Raw genomic sequence first — 20,233 nt, forward strand, 5'->3', positions numbered from 1 at the left:
ATCTTCCAGTTCACTGTGTCCTTCCTCTGTTCCTTCTATTTTGCTGCTAAGCCCAGTCGTGGCATTTTTTGTCTGGGTTATTTCTCATCTCTAAGATTTCCATTTGGTTCTGCTCTGTATCTTGTCTGCTGGGCTGTTCTATTTTGCCATTTGCTCCAAGTATGTTGGTAATGCCTGTTTCCCAGTCTTTGTCAGAGAATTCTAGCATCTCTGCCATCTCAGGGCTGGCTTCTGTTGCCTGTCTTCCATTCACCTTGAAATCTTCCTGGTTCTCGGTATGGCAAAGGACTGACGGAAGCCTTGACATTCCGGGTACTGCGTATGAGACTCTGAATTTTCTGAAGGGTGCTGACCCTGCTGCGGTGGGGAGAAGAGGGCACTGTTCTTGTTGCTGTGCAGGGGCAGGGGTTCAGGCTCCCTGTGCGGCCTCCACTGACACTGAGGGGCTCATTATCCTCGACACTGGGGATGGAGTCCTGCCTCCCATTCCATCACCCTGGAGATGCTGGGTGCCTCGCTACATCTCGTGAAGTGGCACTTTCAGCTCTCCACTTGCCTTTTTGGGGAGGGGGAGGCGGGCACAGCCCTTCCCTGGCGTCTGGGTGGAGTAGAGTGACGATCATCTGAAAGTCATCTGTTGTCCTGGCGCCCCTTTTGTGGACCTGCGGTTGGAGAGGCTGGGCCCTCGCTGGGACTTTCAAATTTTAAATTTCTGCACCCATAGGCGTTTCCAGGCTGCCGGCTCCCTCAGCTCCAGCTGTTGGAAAATGTGGGGAGCTCCTGCCGCCTCGCCCCTTGCCCCTCTGTTCACCTCGCTCCCCACTCAGAGCCTTCTGTGTGTGATGCCCATAGTTTCAAGCTCAACTTAGCACAAGGAGCAGGGAGGAACCCATCTACTCCACCTCCCACCGTTCTGGAAGTGGAATTGGGCCGGAAGTGGAGCTGGGCCGGAAGTGGAGCTGGGATTTTTTTTTTTGAGACAGGGTCTCACTCCGTGGCCCAGGCTGGAGTACAACGGTACAATCATGACTCACTGCAGCCTTGACCTCCTAGGCTCAGCTGATCCTCTCACCTCAGCCTCCTGAGTAGCTGGACTGCAGGTATGCACCACCATGCCCAGCTAATGTTCTTTTGTAGAGATGGAGTGTCACCATGTTTCCCAGGCTGGTCTCACACTCCTAGCCTCAAGAAATCTTCCCAACTTGGCCTCCCAAAGTGCTGGGATTACAGGCATGAGCCACTGCACTTGGCTGGGTTTTTTTTTGTCGTTGTTGTTAAATGACATTGTCACCTATGAGAAAGCATTCTCATAGTTATCTCAGGTTGGGAAAGTGACCCAGTGGCAGAGAACCAGAAACACCCATGACACCACGTTATCTTGTAGCCTGGAAACATGCGGATACCTAAAGGCTATATTCTGTTTTAATATGACTGAGATCCCATGGTCACAGACTGTTCTATTTTTAAAACTGTTGTGGGTTCTATAAGAAACGTTTTCTTCTAAGGTACTTTTAGTCTAGCTCACATTGTTTTCTTGACGGGTCACTGCTGGGCACTAAACATCTACATGCTCAGAGAACTTTATCCAGAAATTCAACTTTAATTTATTGGGTTGAACTTGTACAACACTGCTGTACTTCCCTCGAAATCTTTAATCACTTTTGTTAACTTTCTTTGAACAACTCCCACTCTGCTTAGGATTTAGGAACAGGGACAAATAATTCAAGGAGAGCCCAACCAGGAGTTACGATGGCAAGTCATCCCCTGGCGATGCCTGGCGAGGGCGGGCGTCCTGTTCTGCATGCACACAGGCATGTGGACACTCAGCCGTGCGGCTTGTGACTCGCTCACACCAGCAGGAAGGACCACGTGCAGTCACGATTTCTGTATGTGCATTTATGAGAACTCTTGCTTTACTTATGCCAGAAATCTCCCTATCTCTTCAGCCCTTAACAACAAAAACCCCACTGCTGCCTCCTTTTCGCCTACTCTCTGGAGGTGTAACTTTCAGCATGTGAGCGATGAGTTTTGACAAGCGTCATGGAACCACAGTGTGATCATGACACAGAGCATCTCCGTCACCCGCCAGGAGGAGGCCTGTGATGCGCCAGGTGGGAGACCTCTGCTTCCCTTGCTGCCGCGAGTCCCACAAAAATGGCTGTTTCCCGCAAGCTCTCTAACACCTGGCTATTCTCTCCGGGTGGTCTCTGCTCTCTGCGGGTGGGTCTCTCCAGGCCAGTGGTGTTGGGGCTCGCCCACCTTGCCGAGTGTGTCCTCTGCTTTCTCTGTGCTGCAGGGCGACGGACACAGCGCAGCTCTTCCACCCCCCGGCGGATGGCCGTTGGAGTTTTCCCAGTCTGTGGAGATCACAGCTGAAGTGGTGAGAGTCCTGGTGCCAGTCTGAGTGGAAGAATGAGTGTTTTCCTTTTTCCTGGGTGAACACTGAGGAGGGAGGTTGCTGGGGCATGGACAGTGAATGTTTAATTTCATAAAAACTGCCAGTCTGCTTTCTGGAGTGGCTGGACCATCTGCACTCTCGCCAGCAGTGCCGCCCTGCTGCCCGCCTGCCAACACGCCGCTCGGCCTTTCGGCTTTGCCTCCGCGGTGGCAGAGCCTTAACTCTCTCTGTGGCTTAAATTTATCTTTCCTGGTAACTAATGATGTTAAATACATTTTCTTGTGCTTACTGCCATTCTTATGTCTTCTTTTGTGATGGATGTTCAAATATTTCATCTTAAAAAAAAACTGAGTTGTTTCATCGAGTTGAAGATATGTATTGAAAGTATTTCCTTCTTGTCTGCCTTTTACTTGATTAGCACTGTCTTTAGAAGAGCAAAAACTTAATTTTTATGAAGTCCATCATCTCAGTTTATTCTCAGTGCGTCATGATGTTTGTGCTTTGGAAGTCTGTGCCAACCTGGGCACAGGTTGAGGGGCCCTAGAACCCACCAGAGCCTGGCCCTCCTCGGAGATGTGCACACACTGAAGTTTACGCTGAGAAACTTCATCTCAGGTACAAGGACTATTGAAACACAGAGGTTTCGAGGCCGTCTGGCTGTTGAAACACAGAGGTTTCGAGGCCGTCTGGCTGTTGAAACACAGAGGTTTCGAGGCTGTCTGGCTGTTGGTTCTAGATGTGGGAGAGTTGTTTCTCTTCTCAGAGGCACCACCGTCCCCACTGCTTCCTATCCAATGTCTGAAAGCATTTGTTTCATGTGTTTTCTCATGTTTTCCACTTGATTAGGCTTGGAAGAGAAATCTGTTTCCTGTTACTCCAATCATGGCTGGAAGCGGAAGCTCTGAAGACCCTCTCTGACAAACCCACAGAGCCTCCCACTCCTGCAAGTCTGGACACGGCTCCGAGGGACCCGCCTGTGCTCCTCCTGCCCAGAGCCCTCTCTCGGGACGTCACACACCTTCTTGGTGCTCAATTAAGGTTCAATCTAACTTTAACAGGAGCGCTCACAGGCTCTCCATCTGAGTCACTAGCAAGGGCATAAAGGAGACCCACACCCAGGAATGGCTGCTATGCCGTGGCACTGTGTGTGAGATCCTTGCGGGCAGCTGCCAGAGTCACTGGGGAGACACCTCCGGCCAGTTCAGACTAGCGTTTCCCAAAGCATTTCCGTGGAACATGAGTTGTGGGCTCATGAGATCAGGAGTCTCTCTCAGAGCCTCCAGCTTGCCAAAGCGCACAATGCTGCACCCCACAGAGGTTCCCCATGAGGACTTGGCCTAGGAGCTCTCTTCCTGGCGGAGGGCATGGCATTCCCTAGGCCTGCTTGGGGAGCAAGGGCAGGGTGGGCTTGGGGATCACAGGAGCCTCCCCAGGCTGTCCTGTCTCTCCCAGCCCCTCCTGCTGCCCCATTCCCCATGCCCCTAGGGTTCCCCATCACCACCTTCATGGCCCCCAGGGTCCCTGGTCCCTCCCTGGTTTCCCTGCTGTGCACTGAGTATGCCTAGTCCTTCCTGCTCCTGGGGCCTCTTGCTTCAGGAAAGTCACCTCGGCCACCAGTTCCCTCCAGAGCTGATGAAATGAGCGTAGATGAAAACCATATTTGTGGAATTAAATTCTGTCAACTGTCCTCTAGCTTCTAGAGCCAGTTTCTCTATCATAGCCGTGATTTTGGACTAGTTAGATGTTATTTTGTAAAAACACCATGTTGCTTTTTGCTCACTTCTTGGTATTTATTTCTTAGGTGAAGGCAAACTCATTATTTATTTTCAAAGATTAACTAAAAGCATTGCCCCTCCAAAGCTCCCACCTAACCAAATGCAGAGTATGAGTGCTTAAGAGAGTCACAGACATTTCTTGCGTGACGGACACTCAGAGTGACTTTACATAAAGCCCACTATAAAGAAGAGCTGTAGGAACAGGAGCTGGGGACACCGTGGAGCACTCGGGCTGTGAGGCAGGCATCCAGGCCTCACTAACCCAAGCAGTAGTTCTTTAAAGAATAATCTCCATGGTCCCCTACATTTTCCTTTCAATGTTTCAAATCCATGATTTTTAAAATACGAAAGAAGGTGAGAATGGCTATGCTTTTCTATGACTTCCAAGGAAGAAGCGCACTATTCAAACTCAAGATGCAATCAGCATTACTGTGCAAATTCGATACTATTTAAAAGCAACTAGGCTGGGTGAAAGGGCTCATGCCTGTAATCCCAACACCTTGGGAGGCTGAGGCAGGTGGATCATTTGAGGTCAGGAGTTCGAGACTACCCTGGCCAACATGGTGAAACCCCGTCTCTACTAAAAATATACAAAAATTAGCCGGGCGTGGTAGCACATACCTGTAATCCCAGCTACTAGGGAGGCTGAGGCAGGAGAATCACTTGAACCCAGGAGGCAGAGGTTGCAGCGAGCTGAGATCACGCCACTGCACTCCAGCCTGGGCGACAGAGCAAGACTCTGTCTCAAAAAAAAAAAAAAAAAAAAGTCATGAACGTAATAATCACTGTAAAGATGTAGGCGATGGGAAAACCTATTTAAAAAGAGTTAGCACTTACTGCACCTTTAGGATTTTTCCCCTTTGTTTGAAGTACTACAGAAAACATTATTGAAATTCATGGGAAGCTGAGAATATTAGCACAAATCCTACCACGATTTCCATCAACTGTATGGGCTATGAGTTGGTAGGTTGCTGGGACATTCTTTGGTCACAGAGAGACATGAAATAAGGCTCAAGTGACACCATGGATGCACAGTGTCATCCTGTGCTACCTCATACTGGGGCTGAGGGAGCCTCAGTGGACAGGATAGCCCAGGGCCGATGATGGCACTTTCCTTGTGGGCCACAAAACGGGAGTCTGCAATGCTTACGATCATGATCAACGGGGTTACTCCCTGTGTGATTATAGCAGGCAGGGGTCTAAAACCTAGGCACTTGTGCCAAGATGAAGGGCTAGGGGTGAGAGAAGCCTGAAGACACATGTGAAGGTTTCCCCAGGCTCTTACCTACTTTATTCAAAGTGATTTTTAAGACCACAGGACAGGCTCCTGATACCCTGGGAGGAACGGTGCTAACACGTGCAGGCGAAGGACGTGGAGTCCGAGGCAGGTGCCCCAGGAGTCTTGGTAGCTGTGAGTCCCACAACTCAGCTGTCCTGAGGCTTGGGGTGTGGGGCCTAGAATCCGCCAGAGTCTGGCCCTCCTCTGAAATTCACACACACTGAAGTTCACACTGACAAACCCACAGCAGGTATGAGAACCTGATATACGTTGTGATTTGTCTTTGCAGAGCATGCAGAATAGGACGCTAACTGGAAATACAACTGTGTGGCCGGGGGTGTGAAGGTGCAGCGTGGGGGGGCCGGGCCTCCAGGGGAAGCAAGGACAATGGGGGTGTGAAGGTGCAGCATGGGGGGCCAGGGCCTCCCGGGGAAGCAAGGACAATGGGGGTGTGAAGGTGCAGCATGGGGGGGGGCCGGGGCCTCCCGGGGAAGCAAGGACAATGGGGACATCTGGCAGTGGTCTAGGCCAAGGGGACATCATGTGTGGAGGCCAGAGGACAGAGAGGACCTGAAGACTGGAGACGGAAGGAAGGCGGAGACCCAAGTGCGTCTCTGTGCGTGGCAATGCTCCTTGGACAGCTCAGGATGATGCGGGCGCCTCTCAGGGATTGTGACTTGGGAAGAAGGTGACTTAAGAGAACCTCACATGTTTATCAAAAACTGAATACACGCACAGACTGATATTTCCCTGTATTTTGCTAAAATTGTGAGGAATTCCTGGGATTCAGGGAGCTGTCGAGTGAAACGGTGTTTAGACTGCGGATTAGAAACAGCTCTGCAGGGAGAAAGGACTCTGTTTTCTCTGTGGACCTGGGGTAAGCTCGGTGGCTGCGTGACGGGGAGGAGCACCCGGCGGCAGCCCCTGACGACTCAGGTCTGAGCTGGGCCTCCCACGGGCAAGTTCCTGAGCTCTCTGGGTCTCTCACTTTTCTCACACATGAAGTGGGGACAAGGTGGGGATGAAAGCATGTTCAATGCCGACAGCACTGAGGCCAGCAGCTGTTACTATTAAAGTATTTTCTGAGACTCCTTGTGGGGTAGAACCTGGTTAAGGTGGGAATAAGCTTTGCAGGGGTCAGGGAGGTCAGCGGCAGAGGAGAGGCCGCTTTTAGTTTGCTGCCAACATGAACAGTCACACTGATTTCATTTCTAGGCATAACCACAAAGGAGGAGGAAAAGAGAAATTCCCACCTATTCACCCTTCACAGGAAGTTCCTGTTTTGCAGATAAGGTAGGCGTGGTCGGCAAAATCAGCTCAGCTTTCAATGCACGTCGCATGCCTGCTGCACTTTTGGTGTCCTTTTCTAAGACACTGGTGCTGTTATCTTTACTTTTTTTTTTTGTGAGATGGAGTCTGGCTTTGTTGCCCAAGCTGGAGTGCAATGGCATGATCTCAGCTCACTGCAACCTCCACCTCACAGGCTCAAGTGATTCTTGTGCCTCAGCCTCCCGAGTAACGGGGATTACAGGCACACACCACCACGCCTGGCTAATTTTTTTGTATTTTTAGTAGACACAGGGTTTCGCCATGTTAGGCTGGTCTCGAACTCCTGACCTCAGGTGATCCACCCACGCCCACCTCAACCTCCCAAAGCACTGGGATTACAGGCGTGAGCCACCACGCACAGCCCTGGTGCTGTTATCTTTGAAAATGAGATTCCATTCCTGCCCGGGAGAGACTGACGGTGTTTGCTTCGACGCACACCACGCTATATCCCCGCGCGCACTGTTCTCCGCTGCTGGCCACGCCCCACAGCAGGACAAAGCCCCAGCCAGGGGAGGGCAGCTGCAGAGAGCCGGGAGGGCTTGTCAGTGGCCACTCTGTCCCTCCGCCTTCTGCCACGGGACCCTTTAAAAATCTCAGATCCAACACAGTTCCTGACACAAACTATGGCTTCCACTTGAAAACAAAATCTAGTAAGAAAATCCCAGGAGGAACAAGTGTGCAGGTGTTGTCTTGAAGTTCACCCAAGTAAAATGTTGTTTTTACATCAGTATTATTCATTCTAAATGATGACTGTATCAAGAATCTTCTATATATGTTTTGTTTTGTTTTTTTCCAAAATAGATGTCCTCCCCTGGATGAGCTGGCAGGTGCTGAGTGTAACTTACCCCACCATGAGGAAGCCCTGATACAAAGGGACGGATGCGAAGTAGAAGACTGAGGAAAACACAGCCTGGAGAGAGAGCCACAGACGAAGACAACCGTCAGTTCCACAAGCACCTGTGGCCCCAGGCCTCTCAGGGGCCTCGCTACCTCCTAAGCACAGCCCAGGTACTTCCAGCAGCACTCAGCACCTCCTCTCCCGGACGCTGCCCTCCTCGGTGCCAGCACAGAAGGCTCAGTACCTGCATGGTGGAGATGATAAGGCCCCTGTGCATGACGAACTGGCCGAGTGCTGCTGACCTCTTGTAGCTGTTCCGTCCGTGCACCATGAGCAGCCTGCCAATGTGCCGGAACTGCCTGATGGAGAAGTCGGCCGCCAGCGAGGCCTGCTTCCCCTCCTGAAAGAAAAGCACACGGGGCCTTTCAAACACTGCGGACACTGGAAATCAGACTCCAAAAGCTGAGTTTTAGAACTCAGCCTACATTTGACAAAGACTGAAGTTCTCTGCAAGACTTTTAGAGCTTCAGCTATGTCAATGGGGGCAGGTCCTACGGTCTTAGGCACAGGGGCAGGAAGAGCCCCCAGCACCAGCCCAGGCTCTCACAAGCACTTCAGGAGAGCTCGGCTCCGATAGTCTGTGGGTGTCACAGGAGTCAGCAGAGTCGCAGAGCCCGGGCCAGCCCTGTTGAAGCATTCCCTTGTGATCTGAGCGTGGGCCAGCCCTGTCGGAAGACGGCCCTGTGATATGAGCAAGGGCCAGCCCTGTGGGAGGACGCCCCTATCATCTTGGGCTTCTTCAAGGCAGTTCTCCGTTTTTCATATTTAAAGAAATAATCTATCTCCTCTTTCACAATTCTGTTGTAAGGCATTACGAAAGGAAGTAGCCAAGGAAAAAGCCACACTTGCTTGAGCTGGGTGAATTTTCCAGGTCTTTTTGGGTGTGTCTGTATTAACATTTAAGTGACTGTGGATAAAGAGAGCGTAACACAGATAAGGCTGGCACAGAAGATGAACCTCAAACCACAGCTCAGCCAGGAGACACAGGCAACCACACAGAGAATGGCGCGTGGGAACAGGAGGGAGGAACCACACAGAGAATGGCATGTGGGAACAGGAGGGAGGCCACGGAAAGGCTTGCTGGCCAATCTGCTGACATCTAGACTGAGTCCGAGGGCAGGTGACTAAGAGTGACACCTCCCTGCATGCCACTCCGCCAACAGCAAGTTGCCGAGGGCTGGGCTCTAATGCATGTGGCAGGATCGTCTTTATGAAATGTGGGGTTGAAGCAGGGGACTCTGACCAATTCCTCCTTTACTCAAATGTACAGTTCAGTGCCTGGGACACACCAGGCTCTTCAGGCTGTGCTGACTGACTGTGTGCTGAACACACGTGTTGACCAAGTGTGCATTCACCAAGCATGTGTTCTGACCAAGCGTGCAATGAGCATGTGTTGGGTGTAAAATGACCAGGTATGTGCTGAGCACGTGCTGACGTGTGCTGACCTAGTGTGTGCCGAGCGTATGTGGTGTGCTAAACGAGTGTGCTGAGTGTGCGCTGAGCACGTGTTGATCAAGTGTGTGCCGAGTGTGTGCTGACTGTGCACTGAGCATGTGCTGATGTTTGCTGACCGAGAGTGTGCTAAGCACGTGCTGACGTGCACTGAGTAGGTGCTGAGTGTACAATGGCCCAGCATGTGCTGAGTCGTGTTGATGTGTGCTGTGTGCCGAGCGTGTGCTGTGTGCTGAGCACGTGCTGATGTGTGTTGACCGAGCACGTGCTGAGTGTGTGCTGACTGAGCGTGTGCTGATGTGTGCTGTGTGCTGAGCATGTGCTGATGTGTGCTGTGTGCTAAGCACATGCTGATGTGTGCTGACCAAGTGTGTGCTAAGCACGTGCTGACGTGCACTGAGTAGGTGCTGAGTGTACAATGGCCCAGCATGTGCTGAGTCGTGTTGATGTGTGCTGTGTGCCGAGCGTGTGCTGTGTGCTGAGAACGTGCTGATGTGTGTTAACCGACCACGTGCTGAGTGTGTGCTGACTGAGCGTGTGCTGATGTGTGCTGTGTGCTGAGCACGTGCGGAGTGCGTGCTGACCGAGTGTGTGCTAAGCATGTGCTGATGTGCACTGAGTAGGTGCTGAGTGTACAATGGCCCAGCATGTGCTGAGTCGTGTTGATGTGTGCTGTGTGCTGAGTGTGTGCTGATGTGTTGATAAAAGGGGGAACCTACCTTTCCCTCAATCCCAATCCCACAGTCTGCTGCCTGAATCATGCTGACATCATTTCCTCCGTCACCTGCAAAGCAAGACAAGTGAGATAAAATAAAACCCCATCCATCATCACGTTTTTCATTTGTTACCATCAGCAGCTATTTCAGAAACTTCCATGAATAGAAACGAAATCAGTCTAGTTTTAGAGATGGAACAAACTCTGCCCGTCAATGTCAGCCTGCGGGTTTCTCTGGAGACCTCCCCGTGAGCGGGGTGGCGGCTCTCACCGATGGCGCAGGTGCGTCTCCCCGTGTGCTGCTGCAGCAGTGTCACGATGTGGGCCTTCTGCGTGGGTGAGCAGCGGCAGCACACCACGGCGGGGCACTGGCAGGCCAGCTCCACGAACTCATGCTCGTAGTACTTTAGACAAACCTGGACAACAAAGCCTGTGTTATTTCGCCTTATGGTCGACAACACTGTCCCAGATTTGTGTGATGCAGAAAGTGCAAAACCACGGGAGCAAAGCCCACAGACGCCACCGTTCTCAGTCTTTTCAGTATTCTGTGAATCACTTCACAAGACTCACGGACAGGGGAAAATATAAAAACCATGGGAAGAAATTCTACATAACACGGAACCATCCTCCTGCCCAGGGAAGTTCTTCCACTTGAAGTACCAGAGAGAATCCTCTGGGATTTGAGCTACGACATGACCTTCTGGTCTGATCCCCCTCCCCTGGAATCCAGGCTGCCTTAGTGACTTTCTTGAACAACCTCATGTGACCCAGTGACGTTCTGGGGCAGCTTCTGCCAGATTTCTTGGAGTGCTTGCTCTGGGGACGGTCCAGGACGATTAAGTCCATGAGCCTGTGCAACAGCTGTGCAGGGGGAGGCTCCCACCAGCCCCGGTGCCACAGCTCTCTCAGCCGGGGGCCGCGCGTGCGAGGAAAACGAGGCATGAAGCTACTTGGGACACTCCTGCTCCAGCGGATGCAACGTGGACAGGACAGAGAGCCAGAACCACAGCGCTGGACAGGCTCCTGTCGCTCCTGCTCCAGGTCTCCTGCAGCACTTTCAGGCTCTCAGTGTCTAACGGAGGAGTAACAATCACCGTGACCCAGCCCTGCTTTCAGACTCTCAATGTGTAAAGGAGGAGTAATAACCGCTGAGATCCAGCTCTGACATCTCCTCAGGCTGGGGCTGCTTTCCAGAGTGGCAGGTGCAGCGGCTACGGAACGGAGACTGCCGAAACAGCACAGACAGGCAAAAGCACTCGACTCAACAAGCCCTCGGTGCACTGGGATGGACGGACACGCTCGGCCAGGGGCCAGCCTTGCCTCAGAGACACAGACAGACACACATGTACTCACTCAGGGTCCAGCCTTACCTCCAGAGAATCCCCAGATATGACCAGTGCACAATCATGCTTCCTTCGAAATGCATTCAGCTCCAAATGTGCCTCTCCCCGATTGGTTACCTCCATTAAGGGAGAAAAAAGAATCCCAAATTAAAATGTTGTCTAAGTTAGAGGCACAGAGAAACAGGGCATTAGTTGCAGAGTCACGGTGGACTGTTTTGGGGTTATCATCTGAAACTAAAGTAGCTTTAGGATTTGGACGCAGAAGAAGGTCCTTTCCAATTCCTCCGGCAGTGCTGGGTGTGTCTACCACTCAGTTAACACAAATCATTTTCACATTTGTGGCAACTGCAAGCAGGAAACTTACAGTGAGGAATGCAGTGGAATCCCCACGCTGATGAAATTTACGTAAAGGGTGCCTGTGAGTTAATAATTACCCTCTGGATAGTTTGGGAAAGTAATTGCCTTTTATAAATATACTCCCTTAATATACAACGATAATGATTAAGAATTTTCTTGTAATTTCCACGAGGTGATTATTTATCAGAGCAACAGGCCAGGGTAGGCTGGTGTGGGGAGCAGCACTGCTGAGTCACTGACTGGCAGCATCACGGACATGGCTCTGCAGAACGAGGCTTCCACCCGACAGGGCACCAGAGCCCAGGGAGGCCAAGCTCCTCATCGCCACACATCGGGTAAGAGGCAGGACGCTCTCAAACCAAGGTGTTATGTAAATACATCTCTTTTCATAATAGGTCAAATAATGCAAAATACTTAATTGCTCGTGTTGTCTCTGCCATGGGTTTCAACTTACTCCATTAGGTTTTACTCAGTGTCTGAGAGATTTTTAAAAAACCTAAAAGAGTAAAATTAAGTCATAATCTTGAAATATCCTTCGTTTTAGAACAAAAACATTTCAGAAACCAACGTAACTGGTTTTTCATATTCTTTCTGTGGAGATTTTATGGAGCATAAAATAAATGATATATTAATAGTCCTATTAATAGGACCGAAATAAATTAAAAGCTTCATGTGGTTCAAATTAACAATCTCAGACTCATCTTTAAATAGGTAGGTTTTATTGTGAAAAATTTAATTTGTGGTGCTATAACACTGAAAAGTCAACAAAAATTGATCTGAAGTTTTATCAGAAGCATTAATAATTTAATTGCAAATAGTAGTCTTCAGGGCCTAATTTGCGATTCTGATGCTTCAAAACAAACTACATTTACATGTAAATTATATTCAAATAACTCCTTCTGTAGGTGCAAGCAATTCATTTAGAACAGACGCAGACACAGAATGTCTGTTCACCCACCATCAATCAAGAACAAGAAATTTTTATTTTTTGTTTGAATTAAATTTAGTCATAACTAATACATACAGTAAACACATAAACTTAGATCATTTCTATCAATTTTCTTTGAACTAATTAAGGCAGCACTTGCTCTGAAAATGGCAGTGATTAAAAACACATTCCTATTTTGTATTTATAGCTTGTTTCACAACAGCAGCTTCAGACAACATGTAGTATGTGTAACTTGTAGAAAAATGTAATTTTTTATCAATATACATTTTTACAAATTGAAAATAACTGCAGTATGCCTCTTTTAAAATAGTAAAAAAAATACTAATAGTATAACCAAAAAATACTTTTGAACTTAGAGTTTGTTCAATCTGTCAAAAAGCAGCTTTTGATCATTATTAATGTATGTGGTTAAAAATATCTATTTGAACATGTTTTTATAAATTAAAAAAATTACAGTATTTCTTTTTAAAAAGATATTTAGTGATTAGTAAATAACTGAACATATATTCTGAGAAAAACAATAGGCTTTATTTGTGTGAGATAAATGTTTAAAAATTCAAAGTGATTAAGATACATACTTACCTGTCTGAAAATATGAATGTCTTGTGTTCTAGACACCAGATGTGAACTTTTGGCAATGCAAGTAGCTGTCTCGAGTTTATCGCCTGTTAGCATCCATATCTACGAAGCAATTTAAACTGGTGAACTTCAACAAGACAAGGACACGCTCATCTCTGAGTCTCACATAATTCACAACAGCCAGAAGGTGCAAGCAAGCCACGTGCCCGTCAACAGAAATGGATGAGCAAAATGTGCTCCATCCACACAACGGAGTGTCATTCAGCCTTGAAAAGGATGGAAATTCTGCCCAGGTGCCCATCAACAGATAAATGGACGAGCAAAATGTGCTCCATCCACACAACGGAGTGTTATTCAGCCTTGAAAAAGGATGGAAATTCTGACCCAGGCTGCGATGTGGTTCAACCTTGAGGACATTATGCTGAGTGAAAGAAGCCAGTCACAAAAGGACAAACAATGTCTGATCCCATTTCCATGAGGTCCCTAGAGCCATCCAATCCATAGAGAAAGAAGTAGATGGTGGGTGCCCGGGTCTAGGGGAAGGGGAATGGGGAGAGGGGCAGTTCCCGTTTAGGAAGATGGAACAGTTCTGGAGGGGATGGTGGTGTTGGCTGCACAAGAATCGGCAACGCAGACTTCAACAAGGTCACACTACACACATCCAACCACAACTAAATGGTGTGTCGGCAATGCAGACTTCAACAAGGTCACGCTACACACATTCAACCACAACTAAACGGTGTGTGAACTTGCTTAAGGTGGAACAAGTGAGAGCACAGTGATATGTAGATACAGCAGCTGAGATCTGGAGGCACGCGAGTAACACCTGGGCCCGGCACTCGCAGGCTAAGTCTAATAAGGATAGCTGTGAGTGTCAGAGGCGCTGTCCACACAGCATTCCACACCAAGCACACAGTCACAGTTTGCCAGGCTGGGAGGCTCAGGAAGACCTTTACTGCAGTTTGCTAGTTTTTAAGTTGGAAACAGAGGTTCAATGGGTAACTGGCCCATAGTCAAGCCAAAAGTTGTATATGTCATATAAAACATGTTAAATAGTAGCACTTTTACATTTAAAAATTGCATACCCATGCACATCTTATGTGTATATGTATCCCTAGACAATAAAATATCAGGATACTTAATAGATATCAGGATATTTGATATATATAACAGCAAAGAAATTCCAGTAATATTCTCATTAGCTGAATTTCTCAGATTTCGTATGTATTATATTGAAATATGCATTTTTGGAAACAGGAAGCAGAAAAACAGCTTCAACAGTGTACCGATTATCTGCTTAAGCACGCTCCACCTGTGGCTCTCTCAATGTCTAAGATTTGTGCTTTGTATTTATTTTACAGACTTATATTCATTTATTGGACCTAAGATTATGACACATTATTGTGACAAAGTTGAAGAAGAACTAGCACTGCGGCAACCTGAGTGGGATTCAGGAAATGCAGTGAGGTCCCGCTGAAAATCACCTTCGAGTTTCAGAGGAACATCTGAAGTCAGACTTTACATAATGTACAGAATAAAGAGCAAAACTCGACAAAGTCATATAATTTAGCAAATAATTGATGTAAAGATCCAAATTTTAATACAAGGGATATTCACTACTTTAATATACTAATAGTCTAGCACATATAAAGTAAGAAGTAGACTGAGGTGAAGTTTACTAAAAAGTTACAGTGAAATGCAGGGGTCATCTGGTCACTCATTCATGTGTCGATTTACAGATGGGTCTTGCCATGAACTCTGGGGCTCGACTGAACCTCCCGCCTCAGTTTCCCGAGTAGCTGGGATCCCAGGCACACAGTACCACACCCAGCTCATCTGCTAATCACACTTCTTTATTCAACTTTTTGGCTATACAATACAATTAAGTTTAGTAATCTAAACTTTCTGAGTCAGAATTGTTCTCTTGTCATTTTGAATTTCTACATGAACAATTACTCTGAAACCAGATACAGCTTCATGACACACTTCCTACTGCAATGATGACATACTTCCTACTGCGATCATGACACACTTCCTACTGCGATCATGACACACTTCCTACTGAGATCATGACATACTTCCTACTGCGATCATGACACACTTCCTACTGAGATCATGACACACTTCCTACTGCGATCATGATACACTTCCTACTGCGATCTCAGATGGATATGATACAGCTTCATGACACACTTCCTACTGAGATCATGACACACTTCCTACTGTGATCATGATACACTTCCTACTGCGATCTCAGACGGATATGATACAGCCTCATGACACACTTCCTTCTGCGATCATGACACACTTCCTACTGAGATCATGACACACTTCCTACTGCGATCATGATACACTTCCTACTGCGATCTCAGATGGATATGATACAGCTTCATGACACACTTCCTACTGAGATCATGACACACTTCCTACTGTGATCATGATACACTTCCTACTGCGATCTCAGACGGATATGATACAGCCTCATGACACACTTCCTACTGTGATCATGACACACTTCCTACTGAGATCATGACATACTTCCTACTGCGATCATGATACACTTCCTACTGCGATCTCAGACGGATATGATACAGCCTCATGACACACTTCCTACTGCGATGACAGACTTCCTACTGAGATCATGACATACTTCCTACTGCGATCATTATACACTTCCTACTGCGATCTCAGACGGGTATGATACAGCCTGATGACACAGTTCCTACTGCGATCATGACACATTTCCTACTGAGATCATGATATACTTCCTACTGCGATCATGATACACTTCCTACTGCGATCTCAGATGGATATGATACAGCCTCATGACACACTTCCTACTGTGATCATGACATACTTCCTACTGCGATCATGATACGCTTCCTACTGTGATCATGATACACTTCCTACTGCGATCTCTATGATACAGACTCATGACACACTTCCTACTGCGATCATGACACCCTACTGAGATCATGCCATACTTCCTACTGTGATCATGCCACACTTCCTACCGCGATCATGACACACTTCCTACCGCGATCATGACACACTTCCTACTGTGATCTCAGTCGGATATGAACAGCCTCCTGACACACTTCCTACTGCGATCATGACACACTTCCTACTGTGATCATGACATACTTCCTACTGCGATCATGACATGCTTCCTACTGTGATCATGATACACTTCCTACTGTGATCTCAGATGGATATGATACAGCCTCATGACACACTTCCTACTGCGATCTCAGATGGACATTAAATCTTACAAGTCTCTTCACCATGCAGACCTCTAGACAGCAAGGAAACAGTTGCCCATTTTCTGTCCATGGCACAGCATCTTCATCGAAGCTAGAGGGATGTATTTTTTATCTGAAGTTGGCAAAGCTTTGACTTCTGACACTGTCCTTCAGTTCCGTCCCTCTAGTCTAGATATACAGCTTTTCTCTGAAAACTAAGTTACACTTTTTTCCATTCTGAGCCCCAGGTCCTCGAGGTAATGCTAAAATAAATTATCTTAACCAATCTGCGTTGACCTTTTGGCTTCAATGAGAACATGTGAGGAAAGCTCCTGAAAAATAAAACTTACACCACAGGTGCTAATTTCCCCTGTGTAGGAAGAGGACACATCAGTAAGTGAAAGAGCCAGAGAGCAGGTCGGCAGGCAGGGAGCATGGGCCCCGCCACACAGCATCTGGGGGAAGCCACCAAGAAGCATGGCCAGGATGCCTAACCTCTCCCATCCAAAGGAAACACATTTCGCAGACACCATATTTAAACTGCCAAGGACCACACAGCTGGATGAGATGTGGCACTGCCTTGGGGAGCACGGGGAAGGTGGGCACTGCCTGTTGGAGATGGGACACTGCTGCTGGGAGCATGGTGTGGGTGGGGGCATGAGCCACACAGCCGAGGTGGAGGGGGTGTCCTCCAGCTACGGAGAAGGTGCTGGGAAAGAACGAAGAGCCAGAGGGAGGACAAGCAGCTTTGCACCTGCCCTGCACGTCCAGCCATCTCTGGGGCAGGCTTTTGCCGCTGAGCCCAGCAGTGAGAAGCGGCTTCCATAGGGTGTCCTTTTGTGCTTTCTGAGTTTGTGACAATGTGGATGCATTATTTCTTCAAAAACATCAATAAAATGGATGTAGTGCATGTCTGAATATTCTATATTCTCAACTCTAATATGCCCTGAAGCACGAGATGATTCCAAATCTGGCACAATTTAACCAAGAATGAAGCCAAAGCCCACATGAGGCCTGAGTTGTCAAGCACTCCCATCCTCACAGAACACGTGCTGTCACACTGGACGTACCCGGAGCTGTGAGTGCTCACAGGGGAGGCACACAGGCCCCTGCAGGAGGAGGCCACGTTACACAGAGAACACAGTGGCCCAGCCTTGCCAGGTGCAGGGTTGTGACAGGCTGGGGGCAAGGGCATGAGTGCCAGCCAACCCAGGAATGGCTGCAGACGCCTGGCCGGCAGTGGCCAGGGCGATGGGCACTGGCCCCATGCGTCCTGTCGGGGGGTACATAACCATCCCTGGGAAATGGCATGTGAGAGTTTGACATCGCCAGGGCTGGGACCAGGGCTCGGACCAGGGCTCCTCTTCAAAAAGGCCAGGGTATCCAAAGAGGGAAGAGGTGTGGAGAGGAAGGTCTGGGGCAGGGACGGCGTGGGGACTTGTGTGCGCAGACGTCCCTAAGGAAGGAGGGGAGCTCGTGGGCAGCTTTGCTTACAGAGCTCGCTCACAACCACGACCCCACAGGAGTTTCACAAATCAGCGTGCCCAAGGAAAAGCAGTTTGCTTCAGCACAAGCAGCACGCACCAGCAGAGGTGAGCCCGCGGTACCTTGATCCCGGCGTTGCGCAGCATCTCCAGCGTGGGCCGCACGTCCGCCTGCAGCTGGTCCTCCACGCCGGTGAGGCACAGCAGTTCCATCTCCCTCTCCAGGCTCTCAACTACCGCGGCCACCTTGAGGGACCTGTCGTGCATGCTCAGCTTGGCCTGAGTGTATCGGCTCTGGGGACAGAGAGGGAGGCGGCTGTGTGCACACGTGTGTACGTGCTCCATGTGTGTACATGCTCCACGTGTGTACATGCTCCACGTGTGTACTCCACAGAGCTGGACTGCACGGGCTCTGGGGACAGTGGGGGAGGCGCCTGTGTGCACATCCTCTATGTGTACTCAACTCGACTGGACTGTGACCACTTAGGAGTTATCAAGCACAATTCTAAGGAAACTGGCACTTCTTTGCTTCTGTGACACTCCTTTCCCAGCAGGCTGGAGAAGTGGTGGAAACAGAAATGCAGAGAGGATCACCCCATGCTCCTGCTGAGTGAAGCTGCCTTCACTCCTAGGCTACAGCAGTCCCAGCTCTAATTTCATACAAAGACAGAAAGAGCTAATTTCAGCAGAAGGAAGGAAACGTCGTAGGAGGATGAGATGGCGGGGAGTCAGCTCACCTCAAAGTCCTGGTACTGCTCCTCTGTCAACGCCTTCTTTGCAACCACGAGGGTCCGCAGTCCTTCGCGAGCCATGTTTCCGCACTGGAAAAGGAGAGGCCGAGTCACAGGTGGGCCCAGCAGAGCCCCTGCAGCCGTGTGTGGGGCCGGGGTAGCACCACACTCTGACTGTTGGTGCCCTGCCCTCATGTCCTGTGCCCACCTTCATCACCAAGACCAGAGACGACTCAGCAGAGGGACACCTTTATATACAACGCATCCTTTTAACCTCCCGACCTGTCTGGTATCTCGAATCCTACTAACCCCTTCACTTGAGAGCCAAAGACACTGGATGGAGTTGGGGCGCCTCCGCCTGGACTCTCCTGGTGCCTAGCAGAGCTTCCTTTTACCACAGCACGGGCTTTTCAAGAAAACACACTCTGATTCCTTAAACACCACCACTCCAGAGTGTGGACACCAGACTGCATGTAACGAGCACACACGGAGGGTGCACGTGGCAGTGCTGGGGATGGGGCGAGGGGAGCACCTGGTGCCAGGGAGGGCTCCTGGTGTGCACTGGGGGAGAGGTGCACCCCCCTGGCATGTTGTAATACCACGGATTTAGAACCAGATGGCTGGGCCTGAAAACTGTTTCTACCACAGACTCTGTGTTTTTGGGCAAATGACCTAATTTTTCTGTGCTTGTTTCCTCTTTAATAGAAATGGGCTCATAAGAGTGTTGCTCTGGGACTAACCCTGTGAATCTGTGTAAGTTCTTGTTGCTCTATTTTAAACATGCATTTAACTGGCCTCGCACGGCAGCCGATCACATGCAGTAAGTGCAGTCAGTGATGGAGGGTCCACGACTTAGCTGTGAGCACACACAGTCCTGGTCAAGGGGCCAACGTCTGGGGGGTGCAGACAAGAGGCAGGGATTGGAGGGTGCTGGGCTCCCGGACAGCTAAGGGGGTGCTGGGGCTGCCAGGAGACAACCCCACCCCCCTCTGCTGTGTGGACCAGGACAGGGCTCAGGACAGTGGGGCCCTCTTCCAGGGACACACAGGGACCTTACAGTTGATGACTAAGTGCTGGGTGAGGTGTGCCTAAGCTTTAAAGTTGTGGTGTGTTTTATGAAAAGTACATTTAAAAAAACAAAGTAATGAACACCAAGCTATATAACTGTCCAAACTATCAATTTTTGAATCTAGCAGTTTCTACTTTTTTTTTTGAGATGGAGTCTTGCTCTGTCTCCCAGGCTGGAGTGCAGTGGTGTGATCTCGGCTCACTGCAAGCTCTGCCTCCCCGGTTCACGCCATTCTCCTGCCTCAGCCTCCCCAGCAGCTGGGACTACAGGTGCACACCACCACGCCTGGCTAATTTTTTTGTATCTTTAGTAGAGATGGGGTTTCACCACGTTGGCCAGGATGGTCTCGTTCTCCTGACCTCGTGATCCGCCCACCTCGACCTCCCAAAGTGTTGGGATTACAGGCGTGAGCCACCACGCCCGGCCTAGCAATTATTAGGGCTAACATACTTTAAGATGCTTTAACGGCAACCCTCCCTGTAGACAGGGCTTCTCTGTGTCCTGGAAGGTCCTGAAAGATTGGCTGCTTAGGACTCTCCATCCAGTTGTTGTTGACTCCCTCTTAAATTTCAAATTTGAGGAACTCTTCCAAATTTTAACAGTGTTTATAAAGCTCCTATCTCTGGCAGGTTT

The 20,233-nt window shown here is 49.2% G+C and overlaps 1 protein-coding gene across 2 annotated transcripts in view; it reads right to left on the reverse strand.

The window, feature by feature from the left end:
• The window catches only part of ATP9B (ATPase phospholipid transporting 9B (putative)), a 295,408-nt gene that overhangs the window by 22,397 nt on the left and 252,778 nt on the right, over positions 1–20,233 (reverse strand). For both annotated transcript variants that reach the window (XM_050768237.1, XM_050768236.1), the window contains exons 18-25: positions 18,538–18,621; positions 17,924–18,094; positions 13,078–13,176; positions 11,217–11,306; positions 10,118–10,262; positions 9,851–9,915; positions 7,864–8,019; positions 7,627–7,691 (exon numbers count right to left, since the gene is read on the reverse strand). In XM_050768237.1, coding sequence (XP_050624194.1) covers positions 7,627–7,691; positions 7,864–8,019; positions 9,851–9,915; positions 10,118–10,262; positions 11,217–11,306; positions 13,078–13,176; positions 17,924–18,094; positions 18,538–18,621 — 875 coding nt within the window. The remainder of the gene's footprint in view (positions 1–7,626; positions 7,692–7,863; positions 8,020–9,850; positions 9,916–10,117; positions 10,263–11,216; positions 11,307–13,077; positions 13,177–17,923; positions 18,095–18,537; positions 18,622–20,233) is intronic.

The sequence above is a fragment of the Macaca thibetana genome, chromosome 18 (genome assembly GCF_024542745.1).
Source record: "Macaca thibetana thibetana isolate TM-01 chromosome 18, ASM2454274v1, whole genome shotgun sequence".
Lineage (NCBI taxonomy): Eukaryota > Metazoa > Chordata > Mammalia > Primates > Cercopithecidae > Macaca > Macaca thibetana.